At 34.7% G+C, this 22,186-nt stretch overlaps 1 protein-coding gene and 1 long non-coding RNA gene across 4 annotated transcripts in view; one reads left to right on the top strand and one right to left on the bottom strand.

Annotated features, from left to right (window-relative positions):
• LOC145940353 (uncharacterized) overlaps positions 1 to 22,186 on the bottom strand; it is a 126,876-nt gene that overhangs the window by 40,960 nt on the left and 63,730 nt on the right. For both annotated transcript variants that reach the window (XR_014426000.1, XR_014426001.1), the window contains exons 5-6: positions 18,758 to 18,833; positions 16,313 to 18,379 (exon numbers count right to left, since the gene is read on the bottom strand). This is a non-coding gene — a long non-coding RNA (uncharacterized LOC145940353). The remainder of the gene's footprint in view (positions 1 to 16,312; positions 18,380 to 18,757; positions 18,834 to 22,186) is intronic.
• The window catches only part of LOC145940344 (uncharacterized), a 33,370-nt gene that overhangs the window by 2,562 nt on the left and 8,622 nt on the right, over positions 1 to 22,186 (top strand). For both annotated transcript variants that reach the window (XM_083045394.1, XM_083045393.1), the window contains exons 2-4: positions 12,315 to 12,569; positions 13,671 to 14,622; positions 19,799 to 19,953. In XM_083045394.1, the coding sequence (XP_082901520.1) occupies positions 12,336 to 12,569; positions 13,671 to 14,622; positions 19,799 to 19,953 (1,341 nt within the window). In that variant the 5' untranslated portion in view covers positions 12,315 to 12,335. The remainder of the gene's footprint in view (positions 1 to 12,314; positions 12,570 to 13,670; positions 14,623 to 19,798; positions 19,954 to 22,186) is intronic.

Below are 22,186 nucleotides of genomic sequence, written 5' to 3'. Positions count from 1 at the left end.
GTATATAAGCACCCGAATATAAAAGCGATGTTAAAAACGTACCGATCAATTTCGCGTTCTATTTTTGCCACGATCGATCGTAGGTGCCGTCGAACGCGCCATTGAAACGACGAAGCGACTTTGCATTCTCTTTCTCTATCTTTAGCTTCTTTTTTTTTTTCGTTCGTCCGTTCCTCTTTACACTCGCCGTTTCGAAAGATTTCATTGTTCGCGCTCGAAAATGCCGCGCACTCCCTAAAAAGACCCAAGTTTTAAAGCTCCCTAGCACAATAGACGCGTTTTTTTTTTTTTCATAACGTACAAGTTTCAATCTCTCGACGGCCTTTAAAACGCTTTTAAAATCTCCGGGGGAAGAGATGGTCTCTCGCGCGCGCAGAAGAGGGATGATATACTTTTCAGCGGTACTTTATTACATCCACGCCAGTCTCGATACGACTGTATCTCGTATTTTGCCGTCATATCTCTCTCCTTGCGCCATAAGTTCTATTTTCGTTTCGCCATATCGATCTCCCGCTCACGCTGTTTGAAGTCATAATACCGCGTCGTGTCGGATCTCTTTCGCAAAACGGCGAAATTAAGCGTGGGCATTTGTCGCGTGTTAGTACGAGAAAAAGCGGAAAGAGAAGAACGCGGTGCTAATACCCGGAGGGATAACAATGTACAGCCGTATTTTAAACGAACGCGCTCGTTTCGCGGAACGCGAGAAACGTAAATAAATCGCATGTACAGTTGACGCCGGATGAATTAGGTATGAACATTCATCATTTATCGATGCGCGTTTAATTCCCCTTTTAGACATGTTGTCGATTTATAATTGATAAATTGAATCTCCATCGATAGATGAAATTCTGTGTGTACTTAGGAAGCGGGAACACGATATTTATGTACTCTGTAAAAAAAATTGCTCGTTGCATCATCGTTCACAATCGCAATGCGATGTTAAATGTAATATTATGACTCTTTTTCTTTTTACGATGATAACTGAATATGGTATAGTTCTTATAACGACTTGGCGACTCTCTTTCCGCGAAATATGAATTGCAAAAGTAGTAAAAACTACCAAGTAGCTATTAAAGTTCATTCTTTCTTTACCTTTTTTTCTTACGCGACATCGAAGCTCTATTTCGCTGTACATTGAATGCGATTCTCAAGGCGATTCTAAATGGTCGTAAGAATTAAATTTAAAAATTTCCGTTAACCCCTTCGAGTTTGTTGAGTCGAGTATTTCGAAATGGTAAAGTTTAATAATTAAACGCGTTAATGCAGAATAAGCACACGTGCACTACGTGCGACTTTTTCCGGGTAATCATTTACACGTAAATTTATAATTAACCATCTCCATGAAATTAGTACTCTGTTTTTAGAATTTTTTTCATAATTAACGGAATTTCTTAATGAATTCCGTCTACGAGATTGATACTTTTTAATTAATTATTGATTAAGTTATTTTCATTCTTGAAGTTTAATTTGTTAGAGTCTTAAAATATTTTACATTTATTTCCATAATTATGTTATCTAAATAAATGTGTTATTCAAATTCTTACTTTTCAAACTATACATATATTCAAAGCAAAGATTATATGATTTCTTTTTAAGATAATTTTTCGAATATACATACATATATATTATACCTATATAACATATAGAGAGAAAGAAAAGAGAGAAAGATCAATAAATAGAATTATATATACGGAAAATAATGATGCATTTCATCATCGAAAGACATTTACAAACGGAGAAATCCAGCAGAAATCCAGTCAAACAATCTCTGGTATTTACGTTCGAATGTTTCTCTCGATGCGATTCTATCTCGAAAGATCGAGTGTTTTGCGCACATTCCGACAGAATTCAGTGTTGTACATTAAATATGAATTAAACCAATGGGCGGGTGACGCTTTGCGATAGCATACGAAAGTACTTGCTAAATGTTGATTTCATCAATTAATAATTACGCAGATCGATAGTCTGATTAATTATCGTCGTTAACAGTTCGTCCGCTAGGGCAGAACGATCATTCCCATTTGCCAAACGAAGTAATTAATTGTTAACTGGTAACAACGCTTGCGGACACGCTCCGGACCGACAGTGCTCGTTATTAATTGAGGATCCAATCGAAAGTTGCATCATATCTCGCGCGATTCACGTCGGATTATGAAGTACCAGAGTGCGTTTTCACGTTTTCCATTAAAATTTTTCACACGTTGCTAGGTCATTTATCCGCAGTCCTTCACCCCTCCCGATACTTAGAATTTTAATTAAATTTTATTTTTATAGATTATTCTTAATTAAATTTTATTTGTACACACAGCGAGCAAATAAAAATTAATTCTATCATTATTCATATATTTGTATTAGCTATTTTTAATATTGTAAAGGATACTTTAAATCTCTCCGATTTAATCTTAATGATTATATATGAGAAGAATGCGGGATGCCGTTTAATTTTATCAAACTGTAAGCCGTGTCGTAAGCATTTACGGAGACTCGAAGAAATAGATTCGAAGAGATAGCGCACGACTTGTTTTGACTACGTTCATTATTCTCTCGCGAAGACGCGAGATTTCTTCTCTGTTAAGGTATTTTGCTACTCTCTCGACAATATCGCTAACATCATAAATTTAAGCGATAATAAGATCTTACGTCCGGAAACTTTTGCTCGAAAATTTCTGTCGCGACACGAAAGTTACGAGAAGCTAACAGAAGGATTTCTTGATGAGCTTAATTTGAAATGTATCTTCAAATTGCCGCGGGAATAAGTATAGAGTAACAACGTTCCACGTGGAAGCTAACGACAGCAGATTACGCCCGACACATCAATATGATAACGAGATCGTGATATCCGAAGATTGTATGTGTGTGTATGTATGCGCGTCGCACTATTTATCTTTCGTCGTTTCTCTTGTTGATACCGCGATTGCCATGTGGGCAGCCATCTTCGCAAATTTGCATACTAAAATTTATCGTTGCTGATTTAAATTATACTATCGTAAAAGCTGAACAGACGACGATTGGACAGACGATTTTTGTCGCGTCGTAAAACTTCTCTTTCGCGATTTCGACTACGAATCCAATCTGACAGTTAAAAAATTGCATTGTAACATTTCGCGTATTCGATTACGTTGAAACAGAATTGTTTGCTTGTTGAAATATACTCGTATTCGTACTATGCAATTAATACTTGATGCACTTATACGATTCTCTGCCTGTCATAACTTTGAATGCGTCTATTGTAACGTTGGATTCATTGTAATTAATCGTCATTGATTGATTGGTCGAGCAGAGAGTTTCGCACTCTCTTATCGTTTATACATCGTCGCTATTGTATACTTTGCGAATATCGTCAGCTTCCGGATGCGATTTTGAATAATTCGCGAGCATCCGCGTAATCCCCGGTTGAACCCACCCTTAGATCCGCGCATATTATACAAACTCGGCGCGATACGTAACAACTTGTCGGGACAGGTCGGCGTTAATGCCATTACATTACCCGTTTAATCTGAATACCATCAACATAATCATATTTGCCAACATCTTGCCTTGGCTTGCCAACCCTCTGTATCCCGTCTATTCAATTATGCCTCCATCTCTCCAGGACAACGTCATGGCCGCAAGGGAAGATGTAGTGACATTTAGCAAAGCTCGAGCAGCGCTGGTCCTTAAAAGACGTCGCGATCGGTAGCCACAGTCTGGCAACTCTGATGGATTACTGTCTTATCTCATCTTCTCTTGGATTGGTAAAAAGTAACGGACATGGTTCTGCGGGTGCTTTACTGAGAGTAAAACAGAAAGTCGAATAGGACACGTCACTTGGACAGATAAAAGGAATGAACTGTCTTAGTCGATTCCTTGTACTCTTTACGCTGCCGTTCTTTTTATCGCAAGCACCATGAAACGGTTCTTCTTAGAAGAATCAATCGTGGAATAAGTGCTGTTTTCTTAGCTATATGTATAAGTGGTTATTTTATTGGAGTGTTTGATATTCCGCATCTGAAGAACCTGATGGCCGTTTTTACTTCAATTTATTTATCCAATCGAATTCAGAATTTAATCTAATTTATGTTAATGAAAAATCTTTTCTGTCAGACTAATGAAATTCCTTTTTTAATCAGAGTTCAAGAATGGTCGACTGTTAATTTTATAACTGAATACTTTTCCCGAACTTGACTCGCTTTGGATTTTTTTAAGAATACTTTTATTCTTGAAAAGATGCCCGAGAATCTTATTAAATGTTTTAATTAAGAAATTTCACATCTTATTCTTCTTCAATTTCCGTTTTCATTTCAGAGTTTCCGACATACATAAATATTAATCCATATTATGTGTAATGAAGAACATTAATATAAACTGCACTTATTAACGGTGTGTATATACATATATACATATATATATTTTGCTAACATTACCGAGAATTTCACCATTTATACAAAAGTCATTTTATCAGCAAATACATTTTTCCCTGTATGAAAATTTCAGGATTTCTCAGAGTTATCGTATTTCTCATGAAATATATTTTCGCGCGTTCTGTTTTTCTCTCGACGTTGGAAGTCTTGTTTTTGTTTCTATCGTTGCTGCAATCGTTTGTAAAAGTGAAAAAAATTGAATTGATTTAAAAAATTGAAGGATATCAATAGACTCAATTAAACATATTAGTTTAAAATGACCGAATCATTACAAAAAAATAATGTATGCTAGCCACTAATAAACTGCATGTAATGTAGACAACAAATAAATTGTATGTAGGTACCTTCATCACAATATGAATAAATACTATTCATATATATATATATATATATATATATATATATATATATATATATATATAATAAACAGAATATACTATAATGATTTATGTATATCAGAAACTTTGAAATAAGAACATATATATTAAATAAGAAAAAAATATAATTTCTTCAAAATTTTTGTTTTTACAGTAATAGCTGTTGATTCCTCTAATTAAAAATTACGTGCTTTTAATATTAATTTTTTGATTTTTATTAGCAAGTATCTCGACGTATCGACATTTCGCTTCCGAAGTATCATAAGAAATTTTAAGAAAAATTACTTTGTTAGATATGAACGACTTTCTAGAATAGAAATTATGTTCCTTTTTGTGTATTTTATTACAATGCCCTTAACAAATATAATAAATCCATAGGTCAAAGAGAAAATGTAACAGCCGTTACTTTAAAATATAAATATTGCATCTCCGCACCGCGTGGGAAAAACGTTACGTATATTTCGTTCCTTTTGTACTTTTTATGCATTATAACAATAAAAATAATCGTCCAACTAAACTTGATTTTTTAAATTACTAAGCATTTATTACAATATACTGAAATATCAAGAAATCTTATCAAAAAATATCGGCTTTCTTCTCCTAAAATGCATTTACAGTTACATATGACTTTCAAACCATCTTGCAGAGTATTCCAGAAAATATCGAGTATTTAGCAAAGAGACTTTCCACGAAGCGATAGCAACGATTTTCTGTATCGTGTCTACCAGTGCAAATTCACAGCTAGTACGAAAAAGTATATGCGGGCTTCCATCTCTGAAACGATTTCCTGGTAAAGACGGCAAAAAATGAAGAAATAGTATTGGTGTGACACGGAACAGTTATATTAGAAAAACGACAAAGGATAAAATATTAATATTGTTTTTAAAGAAACTTCGATTTTAATTAAAGTAAGTACATTCATTGTAATTTGAAGATATTAATATCAAAATACAAATTTAAAAATATATTTTTTACTTTTGTGCTAATAGGCCCTTGGCACGTAAACATATTTGAAAATTTATTTAAATTCTTTATTTAATGAAATTTATTTATTATAATAACATCAAAAGCATATAGCGTAATAAAATAAAATTATCGCTCGTTTATTCTCTCATTATTTCATTTTCTCTTCTCTATCATGCATTTTTATTTCCCTCTTTTTATATTATTTCCTTTCTTTAGAATGGAATAATGCCGCTGATCTATTTTGATGAATAATAATGACACCTATATTCTTGGGCGTGTAGATTATGTATCTTTATTTCTCGCACAAATTTTTCAATGTAAAAAAAACTTTAGATTCAAAATCCTTAAATTTAAAATAAAATTATTAATAAATTTACATTTTGTCAGAATAAATCAACGTCGGTTTGTTTGAAATCTACGAGAAAGCATCATTTCGAGGCTCCATAACTACTCACGAGTTTCATTGTAATTACGCGATGACTTCTCTCTCGGCAATCGCACGATCCTCCAACATTATTCTGTGCTACGTGTTTCTCGTTTATTCTTATCTCGTCAGGAATCCCGCTTATCCGTGCCGCATCCTACCCCCGGAATAATTTTGCGGATGATAACAATTGAAACAAATCGCGACCGTGCGCATACATATGGCACCGCACTTCGTGGAATTGGCATGAATTCCGCGCCGTTAAATTCGACGCTTCACTTGCGCATCTTTTCTACCGGAAGATAAATGAGTTTCTTCGGATGCCCGAGAAGAATGATAAGAGAAAAGGTGCGAGCGCGTGATCAGAAGGAATGCGGCGGTCAGAATAATCGCTGATCCATATATAGGAGTAGTTTTATTCTTCGTCTTTTTCTAAGAATTTCGTTCTATAATACCGGTAAAATCGTTAATTTTAATCATGCGTCTCTTGATTAGCTTCTGTTGTTAGTTAATTTTTTCGTACGAAACTTCGATTATGCGCAGCACCGATCGAAGTTTAATAAACGTTTTCACATTATATTACGAAGGTTTTAATAGAGTGATGCGTGTGATTAATTACATCGCCTTCATTTGCGCGCTGATACCGGGTTTACTCCGAAACTCAAAAATGATTGATAAATGATTGAATGATTAAGTCAAAATGATTTACTGTTTGGATAATAGTTTGTAATGAGTTACTGTTTTTATAATACAATATTTTTAATTGATCTCTTATTCCGTTATATGATCGATAAATTTTAAACCTACTTGACGATAATAATTAATTATCGAATAAGCCAATCAAAAGTAGTCTGTGAAGTTGGCACGACATTCTACGAATTAAAAAAAAATACTAAGAGTTCTAATAGTACTTTTCGTAGTTCCTGATAAAAATTTAAACGTGTTCTTATTTTATCTACGTGCTTCCTGTCTTTCATCAAATACTACAAAAATAATCAAACATGCAGAACATAATTTTACTAAAACACAATTTTACTAAAAATTATTAAAATATATTTCTTAATCAGGATTACTTTAATCTATCTACATGTTTCTATGAAAAATGCTATTAAAACTTTTAGTATTTTTTTTTAAATTCGTAGGACGTCATGCCAACTTTACAGACACTCAAAAGCAAGTTCGAGATCGGCATAATTTCGGGATCACTGCCAAAATTGCCAACAAGTTCTAACTATATTGATCGTAACATCTATAAAATTGCGATTTGAAATTTTAATGAGAAAGAAACGTAATTTTGTAATACAGATTTAACGGATATCAATCTAAATTTGATCTTTTTTAATTTGGTTTTAATAATATTAAACTAATATTAAACTCATATATATATATAACTACTGTCAAACTTTCTCGCGCGATGATACGTTTGTCATATATGTACATTAAATGCATTTCACCTCGAAGTCTAATTGTCACACTCATTGTCAGCATTAAGCATTCAACAACTTAAGAACTCGAACCGTGCAGAAGTTTCAGTTTCGCAAGAGAAATACAGAAAGAGAGATCAGAGAACATTCGTTACAAACTCGCGTTGCATTCAATCTTCGTTAACGCCGTTCCTTGTTCACCTAATAATTCATATATGTCTCTTCAGGCATGTGATACGACGTGGTAATTACGTTCTAAGAGATTAGGCCGTAATGGACGCGTGCGAGCCACTGGATCGCCTCTCGCGATTCGTCGTGAATACTCAAAATTAATCTTCGCAGCGTAATTCAGATGCAGCGAGCATCATAGATACATAAGTTCTGGTTCACAAGTAGTAAGACTTTATGCCAGATAGTCGTAACTGGCTTGTAGAACGAGTAAAATACGGCACGGGTTACAACGGAGAGATTTATCGAAGTATCGCGACGAATAATTGACTGCGCTCTGTATGCTCCGATTAATTAACTTTCAGTACTTTGTCGTTCCGGCCGCGATTCTCAACATATCAGACATTTAATGGATATTCCCGGTATCCTCAAACGTTTCTCGATATATATATATATATATATCTTTATTTCTTCTCTCATTTTTTTATTGGGAAAACCCATGTATCTCACGCGATGGAATTTTCCTCGAGAATTTATAGAAGTTTCACTTTTTTTTGGCGATGTCTTTTTATATTTATTTGCTTTTCTGTATTCCCCTAAAAACTTGAAAGAATACATGACTTGCATCCTACGCGTTTTCCCACGCCTTTTTCCAATCAGAATAAAATGTAATTTTTAGAAATCGTATTCGCAACACATTTCCCATGCGATTCGATTAATTTTGATATTTAACAAATAGGAATATTTCATGATATTTTATCGGTTTATTTTATGATCAATTATTCTGAACGTTGTTAGATATAATTAATATTGCTGCACTGTTGTAACGTGTATTATTGTGGTTGTTATGTTTATTATGATTAGTTTTTTGAGATATTTAATCAAAAATTGATTTCGTGCGAAGAAAAGCGTTACTATGTTTTTATCTTTATAAATTTTGATAGCGTTACATTTTATTCTGTTAAATTGAAAATTACCATATCTTATTTGATAGCAAAAATAATTAACTTTCTAATTCTGTTTTTGTATAATCTGGCACTGGCTAATCTGTGCATTCTGCAGTCCATTAAAGCAATGCTATATTTATATATAGCTGTATTAATTAATTTGGGCGTGATATGTGTAATCGCAAAATGTCGTTGTACTTGTAACAGCATGTTGCAATGCACTGTCGTATGCTATTAATTATATACTCGCGTTACTCAATCAATATCAATAGAACATTGATTGGTTGATTATCCCTGAAATTTGCGCATGACTTAACTGTCGACGTAATCGTAGATCCGTCGATGTAATCGTAGTCCATCGAGGAAAATGCCGACGCTGATAACGCATATATAATCTTGCGACGATCCGAGAATTGCGAAGTTGACTTAACGCAGAGAGACTCTGACGTGGGCGATAAAATAACAAGCGCACGTCATAACTATTAAATGTCAGCGAAATGTTTTCAGCGTTTTCATCGAACGGTACCGTTGAGCAAACGTGTCGTTCTTGCACGGGATGATAACGACGTCGACAGTTTCCTCTGAGGTCGCTGAATTACGAAAGTCTCACTTTGAAATTCTATTGTATATCGCGTATACTTTGATTATATTCGCGGATTTACGAGGTTACTCGATAGTGGTCTTTGTTAAAACTTCGAGCAAAGAGACAAAGGCGAAAGTGTATCTTGGCAAGAAATGTTAGCTTGCATGCAAAATGCATGTCTACATAGAAGCTTTGCACATTTCGAAAATATATACATCTGGATAGTATGTATGTACATACATGCACACACGGTCTAAGTTGCTTGCGCAGTAGATAAGGAAAACGTGTAGGCAGACGACGCCATACGTGCGATCCTTATGTTTCGCATGAGGTTTTACTGTAAAGTTTCTGTCAAAAACTTTTCTACAAAAATCGCATTTCTGTTTGGAGAGTCGCACAAGAACCATTTTACATTTACTTCGGAAAGTTTTTCGTAATGATAACTAGATTACAAGCCACTTTTTATTTTAATTAATTTTTGAAACGCAAATCCACTGAATCGGAATTTCTGACTGAATTTCATCGGTAGATTTTATGAAATCGCTGAAAGACAGTCACTGAGAATTATTATATGATCTTTCTAATAATACGGATTATTTGTATATAAGCGATGTAGAAGTTACTGTAATAAAATGCCGGAGACTGCAATAAAACTATTCAATAATTTACGCGCTGCAGACTCATTTCAAAGATATGTCCTATAAATTATGTTTATGCGAAAATTTCCATAGGGATTCATTTACATAGAAACTACATAGAAATAATTCGCGAGATTGACATAACAGAAGAAAAAAAGGCAACACTTCACTAGTATATATTTGTTTAACTTTATATGGATATTACTTATGTAGTTATTAGTTAATTATTTAAAAATGTCAGTGTGTTTCGGCTTTTAGTTCCAACAATTATATTATTTTCTATTTATTGGATATATATATATATATATATATATATATACATATATGTGTGTGGGTGGGTGGGTGGGTGTGACAAAAGATATTCTCTCTTTCTCTCTTCTCTCTCAATAAAGTTTTTATCGCGACTCTATACCGAATATCTACCAGGCATTGTATAAATACAAACAAGTTTTCATTATGTCGATCACGTTCGACAAAATAATTAACGATATCGTCACGATCATTCATCCACGTTGACAATGATTATATTTTCCGAATACGCTACGTCTCGTTCGTATTCGCGCCTTCATATTTCTTGTTTAATTACAGAACATGTGAATAAACAGGTGTTTAATTTCCTAGTTATTATTCTGTTTTATTACACCTTTCGGTAAATAAATAATCATATAAACTGATACTCGTACGTTTTAATCGGAATATATATGTATGTATCCTTTTCTAAAAAAGATATATAAAGTCGACATTCGCATATATCGAAATTTATTGTTGTCGCTTTTCCGCGATGCTCATTGCCTGTCAAGATTCGCGTTGTGCGTTATATTCGTAGCATCGAGAGGCTGTCATCGCAAGGGTTAGCAGTTTGACAGTTTGTTCAAAATAAAATAAAAGAAAATAATGATATTAGTTTTAAATAATTTATTATAATATTTTAAACTCGATTAATATTTTTGACAATTATTAGCTGATTTCTGTTAAAAAATATTAATCGCCGATAAAGTATTATAACATATTATTTAAAACATTATTTTATTTAATTTTATTTTGAACAAACTGTTAAACTACTAACCCTCGCGATGACAGCCTCTCGATGCTACGAATATAACGCACAACGCGAATCTTGACAGACAGTGAGCATCGCGGAAAAGCGACAACAATAAATTTCGATATATGCGAATATCGCTTTTTAAAATACAAAACCGAAGAAAGGCGCGCTTGGGCTGTTCTAGTTATTTCAAATTTTGTCCCTATTTGAATTGGATTGCGTAATATTTCTGTATGTTGTACTTGGCATGAAAGATTTTCTGCATCGCGTATTGTTCATTTTCGCGACGTACAATATCCGGCCGTAAATTAATCGCGAATCAATAATGTATGCACATCCTATATATAGAGAAGAGCGATGAGAGACACGCTCTTAACGGAGCATCAAAATGCATTTCGTAGTTATAGGTCGAGGAATTAAGGGGGTGTAATATAATGTATCAAACCGAACTGTGCACTTATCTGGGTCATCTTCCTGGTAGAAACCATTCTGCAGCGTATAATTACGGAGGATGTTCTAGGAAATCTTCAAACTGACTACTTAGGATGTAGTCAATTAGATGTATACATATATGTATTAAACGTGTGGTAGTGCATGCGATTACAAGAGAATGGCCTAACTCACAAAATTTTTGTTTTAGACTTTTGTATTTTGTTTTAAAATATTGTTTAATTATTTAAGATATTGTATATATATATATATATATATATATATATATATTTAAGATATTGTATATATATATATATATATATATATATATATCATTATACATATCGAGATGGTTTTTAATACAGTAATTTTAATCGATTCGATATGTGTGCAATTTTTCATGTATTCTCAAAAGAAAAACAAAGCAATTAAGTTTATATATTGCTGCGTTTTTTTAATTTTTAATTTTTTTACTACGCGATAAATTCTCAAAAGATTTTTAAATGTATGCATTATGCTAATGATGCGGGCTCGCTTTTCTAAGTGAGATACCTTTTTCGTCACAAAGGTGCAAAAAAACGCAAAGCTTCTGTCAGACATTGTTTAAATCGAAAATTAACAAGTTACTCAAAAGTAAAAGTCGTGTTCCTCATTTAATTAGCATAATGGGTTGTTTCAGTGTATTCTACAATATAAAATGGACTCGTAGCATATTTTTTGTTTATAGAATATTTTATTTAATCTATTTCTCTCATAGAAAAGTGTTCTATTCGAAATACTAATAGCGATTAATATTAATTTATGCGCTAACGATTTTTGCGTGAGAGAATATTTATAGAATATTTATATTTATCAATAACGAGATTGAGATATATACTCAGTGAATGATGAGGATGGAAATTATATTGTGTGACAGGGGTAAGAGAATGTCACCGTGATGTTACACCGAAGCGCTTCGTCGCGGCGCCGACGAGCGTCGCCAAGCGTGGCAAACTCGAGCCAGCCGGCAGGAATGTCTTTGACAATGCGAGGTCGACGTGCGAGCGTCGCCACCGAAAAGCCCCTTATTTTGCCGCCAAGCAGCCCTGGCGAAACGATGGAAAGACAGAGATCGCCGAGGGGTAGCATGGTCCCGAATATCGCTCTGGATACCGAGATCTCCCCTGACGAGGTTAGTATTCACCCTCTTTTATTTCTCTCTCGAATTCCTGTATAATTTCTTTATATACATAATTCCCTACCGTTATTACATTGGTATACATCCTCGAATTCATCTTGATATATGTGCACCTATAAGATGGAGGAATGTAAATTTGAAAGCTTATTTTCCCTGGGAAATTGTATGTATATATAAGGGGCTGTCTGGATTTTTAAAACATCGAGAATAATTCGAGCAATTTGACTCGGCAAATATTTTTGCTAGTGGTTATGTAGAGTGTAACTAATGCAAGCAATTGTGAGATTCGCAGTCGGCCGAATTCGCCTGAAAAATGCAGCAGAGATTTCGTTTTTTCCATTTTTTCACCTGCTCTTCGGCAGATATGCTATATTACACGGAATATTCAATTATTCGGAGAATACGCGATTGTATGTTTGATATATTCGGTCGATGTAAGCGTCGATGAAACCAAATACAATATTTTTTGTCACGCTTTTTATATTATATCATTTTATCCACAAAATTTTGACGTCATAAAATTTTCACGGCAGATAGATTGCTATCACATGTTATTCATTAGCGGATGATTGGTGCGCAATGTAGATTTGCGTTTGAAAGCTACCGGTTGGCTTTATACTATATGATCGTTAAAATGATTAAAATCCATTCACTTCAATCGAGCGTTTCGACATGTTTCGCGAGCATGCGGCTTTGCTTTCACGTACAGAGATAAATTTGTCTCTCTGTTAATTAAACTAGATACATCATAGAGATATGAATAATAATATTTATCATCTTTAATAATCTCAAATAAAATAAAAGAAAAAAAATCAATTAATATAAATAATGAGAAATTCATTATTTTGTAAAAAAAAAAAACAAGCAATGAGCCGATTTACTTTTTTGTAATATTCCCGACAAAGATAATTTACATAAAAATAAGAAAGCGAATTATATCGATCTTTCTTAATAAAAATTTAAAATTAAATTTAAAGTTGAAAATTAAGATTTCTTCGTTTCGATCATTTTTCGTGTTCTCTCTACTTCGTCAATAATTAAATGGATCGAAGGCAGCGTTTTAAAATCTCTACGATTTACTACGATTTATTTCAGGGAATCTGTCGCAGGATTTTGCCAGATCCCGAACAGTATGGCGCCGGTCGTAACTCTCTGGTGCCCGAGGCAAGCCGCAACCCACGAAATTCTCTGATACCTGACGATTACTGTAGAAGCCCGCGGGGTTCTCTAATACCGGATCCCAACAGGAGCCCGCGAAACAGTCTAGTGCCCGACGTGGTGCGTTCACCGCGATGCAGCCTCACGCCGGAAGTAACGTTAAGTCCGCGTCACTCGCTGGTGCCGGATTCGGCGCTCAGTCCCAGGAATTCGCTTGTACCGGACGTAGCTTACAACCGGAGTCCGCGAAACAGCATGGTACCGATCGGCGCGTCTAGAATCTCTCTGCTGCCGGAGAACGGTAACGCAATCGCGGCTGCTACCCGTAGCCCCAGGCATTCGTTGATACCCGACTCGACGAGGAGCCCGCGCGGTAGCATGGCGAATCTGGATTTCGATCGAAGTCCGCGCGGCTCGATTTGTCCGGACGTACACAGAACACCCAGAGCAAGTATCACACCGATGGAGGTCGCAGATAGAAGTCCCCGCGGTTCGATAGCCTCCGAGTGCCTGAACCAGAGTCCCCGCGGTTCGATCGCGCCCGATCCCAACAGATCGCCCAGAGGATCGATAGCGCCGGACCCAGCGAATCGGTCCCCGCGCGGATCGATATGTCCGGAGAGTAACAGAAGCCCGAGAGGATCGATCGTGCCGCACGATCAGACGAATCGATCGCCGCGCGGCAGCATAGCTATGAACGATGTCGATAGACATTCAAGGGGTTCTCTTGGAGCGATCAATGACGATGAGAATAGAAGTCCCAGAGGGAGTATTGGGCCTGAAGGGAACGATAGGAGTCCTAGGGGGAGCCTCGGTGGGCATCAAGATAGAAGAGCGCCACGAGGCACCTTGGGTTTGCAAGATCCTAGAAGAGCTTCTGCAGATCAAGGTAAAGAAAAAGAAAAAGAAAAAGAAAAATATATATATATATATAATTCTTTTAATATTTTTACAATTATTGAATACTTTATTATTAATTTTTGAATTTTAGATTAATCTCTCTCTCTTCTGACTTTTTCTTTTTTTAATCTATAAATAATTACTATGTTAGAACTGCTTACTAAGGAAGAATCTTCGAGTTATAAAGGCTGTTTTTTTTCTATTATGGCATAAGTAAATGTACAAGGTTATGATGAGATTGTCAAGGATTTGTTTCTCTGCATCGCGACCGATGATGCGTAACTTTGATATGTAAACTACCGCGAATATGTGGTCCTTGGACATATCCAAACCGCAACGTTCTGTTTTCGAGTACTGAAATCAATGTATAACCTTCCTCACGAAATTATAGTGTCGCGGTGAAACGTAGCACAATGTGCGAGGAAACATTTGTGTTTGCTAAATGTGGTTGGATTATTCCAATAATACGCCTACGAATACGTCAATCATACCGTACCGAAATTAAACAATTGTCTGTTTCATATTGACTCGAAAGAAATTATAGTTAAGTGTAAAAAAAATGTTGTTAACAATCCTGCAGAATTGTTAACGATATTAAAAATAATAAACTTACACGAGACTTCATACATATTTCATCGCGTATATTTTATATATAATATGTTTGAAATCGATAAATATATTAAAAACAATCGATGCTTGTCAAATAATATATTAAGCTTAAGCACAAGTATCTTACATATGTAATAAGAGAAAATGCTATAAAAATATTCAGAATTTATAAAATTTCACGCGATTATTCTTTATATTATCGCATTTAAGGATTGAAAATTTGCCTCAAGGCAGCATACATCTCCTCCTTCGGGACTGCAATAGCAATTTGACGCTCATTACTGTACAACTCGACGTCAGGTCTCCGGAGAGACCGATTAGGTTTCGTTCGTTTCACTCGGTGTGCCCGAGGCACATCGAATGCGATAGATGCGGATAATATATCTTGAGTGGCGGAAATTGGTTGCCGAACGATACATTCTCGCGCGTATATACTCTCAATTGCCATACACGATGTCGTACACCCGATACTCTTTTCATAGATACGACAGCCATTCACGCCTCGAAATAGCACATGATGCAGGAATGGAAAGAACGATTTGTTAAGTAGAGTAAAATAATATCGTCAAGTTGATAACGAATCATATTTTTATTAAGTTTATATAAATTAATAAATTTAAATATATTATATATTAGAGATCTAATGCTCTATTTGTAGCTCAGAAACCTACATGGTTTTGATATGGTAGTAGATATTAAATCTCGTAAGTAAACTTAGGCAAACCTATGCAAACTGGTCTCTTATTTAATATATGCATTTCTGGGTGTGAATAGTGTTTCGCGACTAACACTCGCACGAGGCGATGGACACCGATAATAAATAATCGTGAGATGCGCGCCCGCGGAATCTAATGGGGGAGGACGGGGGAATAATAGATATATGATTGTCCGTTGTTCAATTTTCGATATTTCTGTTATATATTCGCGTAATTTTAAAAGACATTTAAGATATGCCGATATTTAATATTTTTTACGAAGAAGTTTATGCCTATATGTCTATTTAATTTGTCGCAATATTTAGTTAGACATATAAATATTAAATGAATAAAATAAAAAATGACTAGACTCACCGGTCGATGCAGCGCCGTCTCGCCATCCATCCCGCGATGTTCCCGGAAGATATCCGCAACACTTATCCACAAATTACGCGAAATATGTGTTTGGAGAAACGTCTCACGACAAACACTCGAACTCGCGAAGCGACGAACGTCGATTTTAAATAATCGCGGATGCCCGACCGCGTAATCCAATGGGTAGATCGAGACGTTCGTTCGTCGCTTAGATTCGACACTCTCGGCTCGTCACACGCGACAGGTACCCGCGACATTCATCATAAACTGAGAAAAATGATAAGAGAAAAGGTGCGAGCGCGTGATCAGAAGGAATGCGGCGGTCAGAATAATCGCTGATCCGTATATAGGAGTAGTTTTATTCTTCGTCTTTTTCTAAGAATTTCGTTGTATAATACCGATAAAATTGTTAATTTTAATCATGCGTCTCTTGATTAGCTTCTGTTAGTTAATTTTTTCGTACGAAACTTCGATTATGCGCAGCACCAATCGAAGTTTAATAAACGTTTTCACATTATATTACGAAGGTTTTAATAGAGTGATGCGTGTGATTAATTACATCGCCTTCATTTGCGCGCTGATACCGGGTTTACTCCGAAACTCAAAAATGATTGATAAATGATTGAATGATTAAGTCAAAATGATTTACTGTTTGGATAATAGTTTGTAATGAGTTACTGTTTTTATAATACAATATTTTTAATTGATCTTATGCCGTTATATGATCAATAAATTTTAAACCTACTTGACGATAATAATTAATTATATAATAAGTCAATCAAAAGTATAGTGTCTGTGAAGTTGGCACGACATTCTACGAATCTTAAAAAAATACTAAGAGTTCTAATAGTACTTTTCGTGGTTCCTAATAAAAATTTAAACGTGCTGTTATTTTATCTACGTGCTTCCTGTTTTTCATCAAATACTACAAAAATAATCAAACATGCAGAACATAATTTTACTAAAACAAAAATAATCAAACATGCAGAACATAATTTTACTAAAACACAATTTTACTAAAAATTATTAAAATATATTTCTTAATTAGGATTCCTTTAATCTATCTACGTGTTTTCAGTCTGTCTTTTGTGAAATGTCAAAAACGTTATAAGATGTAGAAAGCAATATATTACTACTAATATATAAAAAAAAACAATATAATACATTTTTAGACAGGACTTGCACGTGCTCTTATTTTATCTACGTGCTTCCTGTCTTTCACCAAATACTACAAAAATAATCAAACATGCAGAACACAATTTTACTCTAATATAATTTTACTAAAAATTATTAAAATATATTTCTTAATTAGGATTCCTTTAATCTATCTACGTGTTTTCAGTCTGTCTTTTGTGAAATGTCAAAAACGTTATAAGATGTAGAAAGCAATATATTACTACTAATATATAAAAAAAACAATATAATACATTTTTAGACAGGACTTGCACGTGCTCTTATTTTATCTACGTGCTTCCTGTCTGTCACCAAATACTACAAAAATAATTAAACATGCAGAACATAATTTTACTAAAACACAATTTTACTAAAAATTATTAAAATATATTTCTTAATCAGGATTACTTTAATCTATCTACATGTTTCTATGAAAAATGCTATTAAAACTTTTAGTATCTTTTTTTTAAATTCATAGGACGTCATGCCAACTTTACAGACACTCAAAAGCAAGTTCAATATCGGCATATTGAATAATTTCGGGATCACTGCCAAAATTGCCAACAAGTTTTAACTATATTGATCATAACATCTATAAAATTGCGATTTGAAATGTTAATGAAAAAGAAACGTAATCGCGGGTGCCCGACCGCGACAGGTACCTGCGACGCTTATCATAAACTGCGCGAAATACGTGTTTGGAGAAACGTCTCACGACAAACACTCGAACTCGCGAAGCGACGAACGCCGATTTTAAATAATCGCGGGTGCCCGACCGCGTAATCCAATGGGTAGATCGAGACGTTCGTTCGTCGCTAAATTCGACACTCGCGGTTTGTCACACGTGACAGGTACTTGCGATATTTATCTCAGATTGCACTCGCGACTCGATATCTGCAATGTTAAAAGATATTCGAGACATCAGACTATGTAAAACATACAACATGTATGTTGATAATATGTATTTTATAATAATTATTTGTCATTAATATTTTTGCAACAGATTTAAAATTTCTGTATAGTAAAACATTTTTCAATGTTACGAATTTTTCTGATGCCATGGCAAAAATGCGAAATCAAACAGAAGGCAAATAAGAGGCATTTATTCCAGCAATAATTAACATTATGCGCACTGATATGTTTTGGTCATGTAAATATTGCCTGATTTTGTCGCGCGTGCATGATGCTTATTAATGTTTAACAGTTATACCGAATTACCGTTGGTCACGAAATTGAAAAATACGTGTCTGATATATATTCTCACTTACCTACTTCGCACTGCGAAAAGAGATTGCGTGTGTCCATAATCGGTGAAATCGGCAGGACGCAATGTTTCTCCTTGAATTTTCTGAAACAAAGTAAAAATGCAAATATTAAATGAATAATTCATTACTTCATATAATTCTGCAAAATTTTAAAAAAATTTATATTTATTATAGTAATTCTTGTTATATGCAAATATATATTAAAATGCTTTCTTACATTTCTATCGCGCGAATTTACGTGATTTTATTTGTGTGAGATCGATACGATACGATACGATACGAGATTGGCCTCTTTACTAAGCTACGTAGGCACAGGCGAAGTCGATAAGTTTCGCGGCGAATCGCGGTGAGGAACGGCGCAATAATCGAAATCTCTCCAGCAGATGGGATTCGTATTCTGTAAATTGAAAGCGCGGATTTATCGCACGAAGCAGCGCGCATTACGCGGAAGCTTGTTGACAAAGATATCTCATCGCCTGAGTTTGCAGTGCATGTAGTCTCTTTACAACGAACGAAATTCGTGCAGAAACATGTGAGAGGAGAATATAAATTAAATCACATACTAGCATTGTTAATTGAAGCATTGTCCATGGTTCATAACTGTACAGTTATCTAGTATTCATTAATTACAAACATATCAAAACAAACAAAATCGGAAATTAATAGAGTAATAGTGATAAAAGATTCAAACAAATATAAATAAAATTGTATTACAATCTTATCGATGTTAAATCTAAAAATATAAAATTTATGTAAAATTTTGCATAATTTAAAATACGTTACAACTACAGAAAAGAGATTTGAAACCGATAGAAAATGTAAAAGTGTCTCTTATTGGGCACATTGTCAATAAATTTGAAATGCGAGGCTCGATTTTGCAATTTCTTTATCTATGCGAGAGTCTTTCTGCCGTACACAGCCGTAAATATCCACAGAGAGAGAGAGAGAGAGAGAGAGAGAGAGAGAGAGAGAGAGAGAGAGACATCGCGCAAGACTGCTCGGAGCTTTGAAGGGTTGTCGGGAGATTCAAATATTTGCGTCTGTCCAGGGAGCACGAGAAACCGAAGTTCCTCGCCTTATCGCCAAAGAGAAGTGAGCTCGGGAAGTGTGAGATCGGGCGGAAGCGGAGGCCCTCAGGTCAATCTGGGATATGGGACAAACGCCTGGGCCGACTCCAGGCGAGCCAGCAGCTCCGTTTCGCAGGTAACTGTGCCCTCTTTTATATCGCGCCCATTTTCCGATCTGCAATATTCGAGGAATTTTCTTTCCGCTGTTACGACACACGCCCCAGTTGCATTACGAATGCCGTGGAATGCGAGCGATTTGAAAGACGCGTCACCTTTCTGGCTGAACGGATATGTACACGCGAATAATCTGACAGGATACATTTATCATATATCATTCGTCGTGTAGTGATTATGGCGACGTAAAACGAACGCAGACAAAAAAACTACGACACTTTTTCTCCGTCAAGTCCGCTAACAAGGCAACTTTTCTAAACCGCGAGTTGAGAAGAAAGGGGGGAAACTTTTTTTTGGATGCACGGACTCTCTGAGTTTGATTCAAGCATTGTAATTATATTATTACAGTGAATATTATGTTATTATATTATTACCGTTATACTATATTATTATGTTATTTATCTTTTTTTATCTTAATCTTTTTTTCAATTTTTTTTCAATTTTAATTGTATTATTATTTATTATATTATTATATAGTAATAAATTATTTTTAGAAAATATACAGTGTTTTGTCAAATATATTTTATTTTCATCGTGTTAAAACTCGATTGAGTGCAACGCGAACTCGTGTAGAGGCGTTATTTCCTGTTTTTTCCTTCATCGCTTAACCTCTCGCGTTTATCTTCATAAAATTTTTAAAGTAATTTTCTTCGTTATTGCTTTAGAGACGTCGGCTTCGCGCAACACTTTTCCATTTTTATTTTTACAAAATTCGTTTAAGTTTGATTACAAAAACAGAAAAAAATAAGTTGGAAACCTTGTAGAGTAGATGTTATAAGAAAATAGACGACTTATTTTCCCTGAAATTAGTATATTTTGAAGTGTCAAATTACATAATCACACGTAATATAAACACACAAAGTTAATTGACGCTAATTGAAGTATAGAAAACATACTTCCAATTCGTATATCACTATCGAAAGAAGGTCCTCTCTTAGAAAAATAACACGAGCTAAAATTGCATTCCGGACTGGTTTTCCGGTACAGACACAGCTTGGCACGATATGTTGCTACAATGCACGCGAGGTAATAAGTAACAACGATACTACCGGTAGCTTCGTCACGATATTCTCCACGCCTTTATTTCTCGTGCTTTGCCCTTTGCCCTTTTACTCGGAAAACCTTTAATGAGTCCGAAAGAATTTATATTTCTTGTTACGTTATCTTTCATTTCCGATTTTAAAGCGAAATAAATTATCAATATTTAAAATAAAAATGTACAGAGTGTATCCTAAATCGTTGATCACACACAATTTCAATTTTTCATTTATATAATTCTATACCTATGTATATCTACATATATATGCGAATGAAAAATCGAAATTGTTCAAAAATTTAGGATATATACTCTGTACATATTTATTTATAAACTATATATTATATAAAATTTATTCGAAAAATTAGTAACAACCGTTTTAATTCGACAATAAATAACAAGATTCATCATAATAACATATTTATGATGAAACTGATGTGTTTCTTGCGAATTGTTGAAATTTGTTAAAAACACACGCTACAATTTCGTGGTGTAAAAATTAAAGTGCGAAAATGTGTGTAGGACATCAAAGGTACGGGCGTACTCTGTTCGTGACAGCTTAAATTTCTCCTACACAGATCACATCCGTCGCTTATTTCCCGCGCGAAAATCCTGCTTGAGACGTGTGCATGCTACCCTCTCAAAAGATCAATTCCGTACGACGTAGAGCGAGAATCGACGGTGAGAAATAAGAGACGTGTCAGCAACCGTACGGCAAGGCTGCGCTCGTGCTTTTTACTATCGCTTATTGGATCCACCTTGTACGAGTGGTAAACGGAATATAAATTGATCCTTTGTACAAAATCTGCGCGACATTTCGAAAATTTCCGTCACCGATAAATAATTAATTATTAATTATTGTAAAGTTGAATTTTAAAATATAAAAAATATTGTATTTCACATTTCTCATTAATTGAATTACTTTATAACTCTTTTTATAATAATATCGAATTTTCATTCATTTAGAATAGTGTGAATTTCTTCAGAAGGATTTTTGAGAAAATCTTTGAATCGCTTTTAAAATCTGGATTCTGCTGTTAAATTTTCTTTTCTTTCTTTCTCTATTACGAGCGTGTTGGTTAACATGGGTTTTTAGCGAAAGACGGAAAAAACCGCTCTTGCTCCGTCGCTAATTGGATTACTTTGTAATCAGCAAAAT

This window comes from Prenolepis imparis, unplaced genomic scaffold, assembly GCF_030444845.1.
Source record: "Prenolepis imparis isolate NDT839.2.m4 unplaced genomic scaffold, iyPreImpa1.0 SCAF_9, whole genome shotgun sequence".
In the NCBI taxonomy this organism is placed as follows: Eukaryota; Metazoa; Arthropoda; class Insecta; order Hymenoptera; family Formicidae; genus Prenolepis; species Prenolepis imparis.
This window is presented reverse-complemented; position numbering and strand designations above follow the sequence as displayed.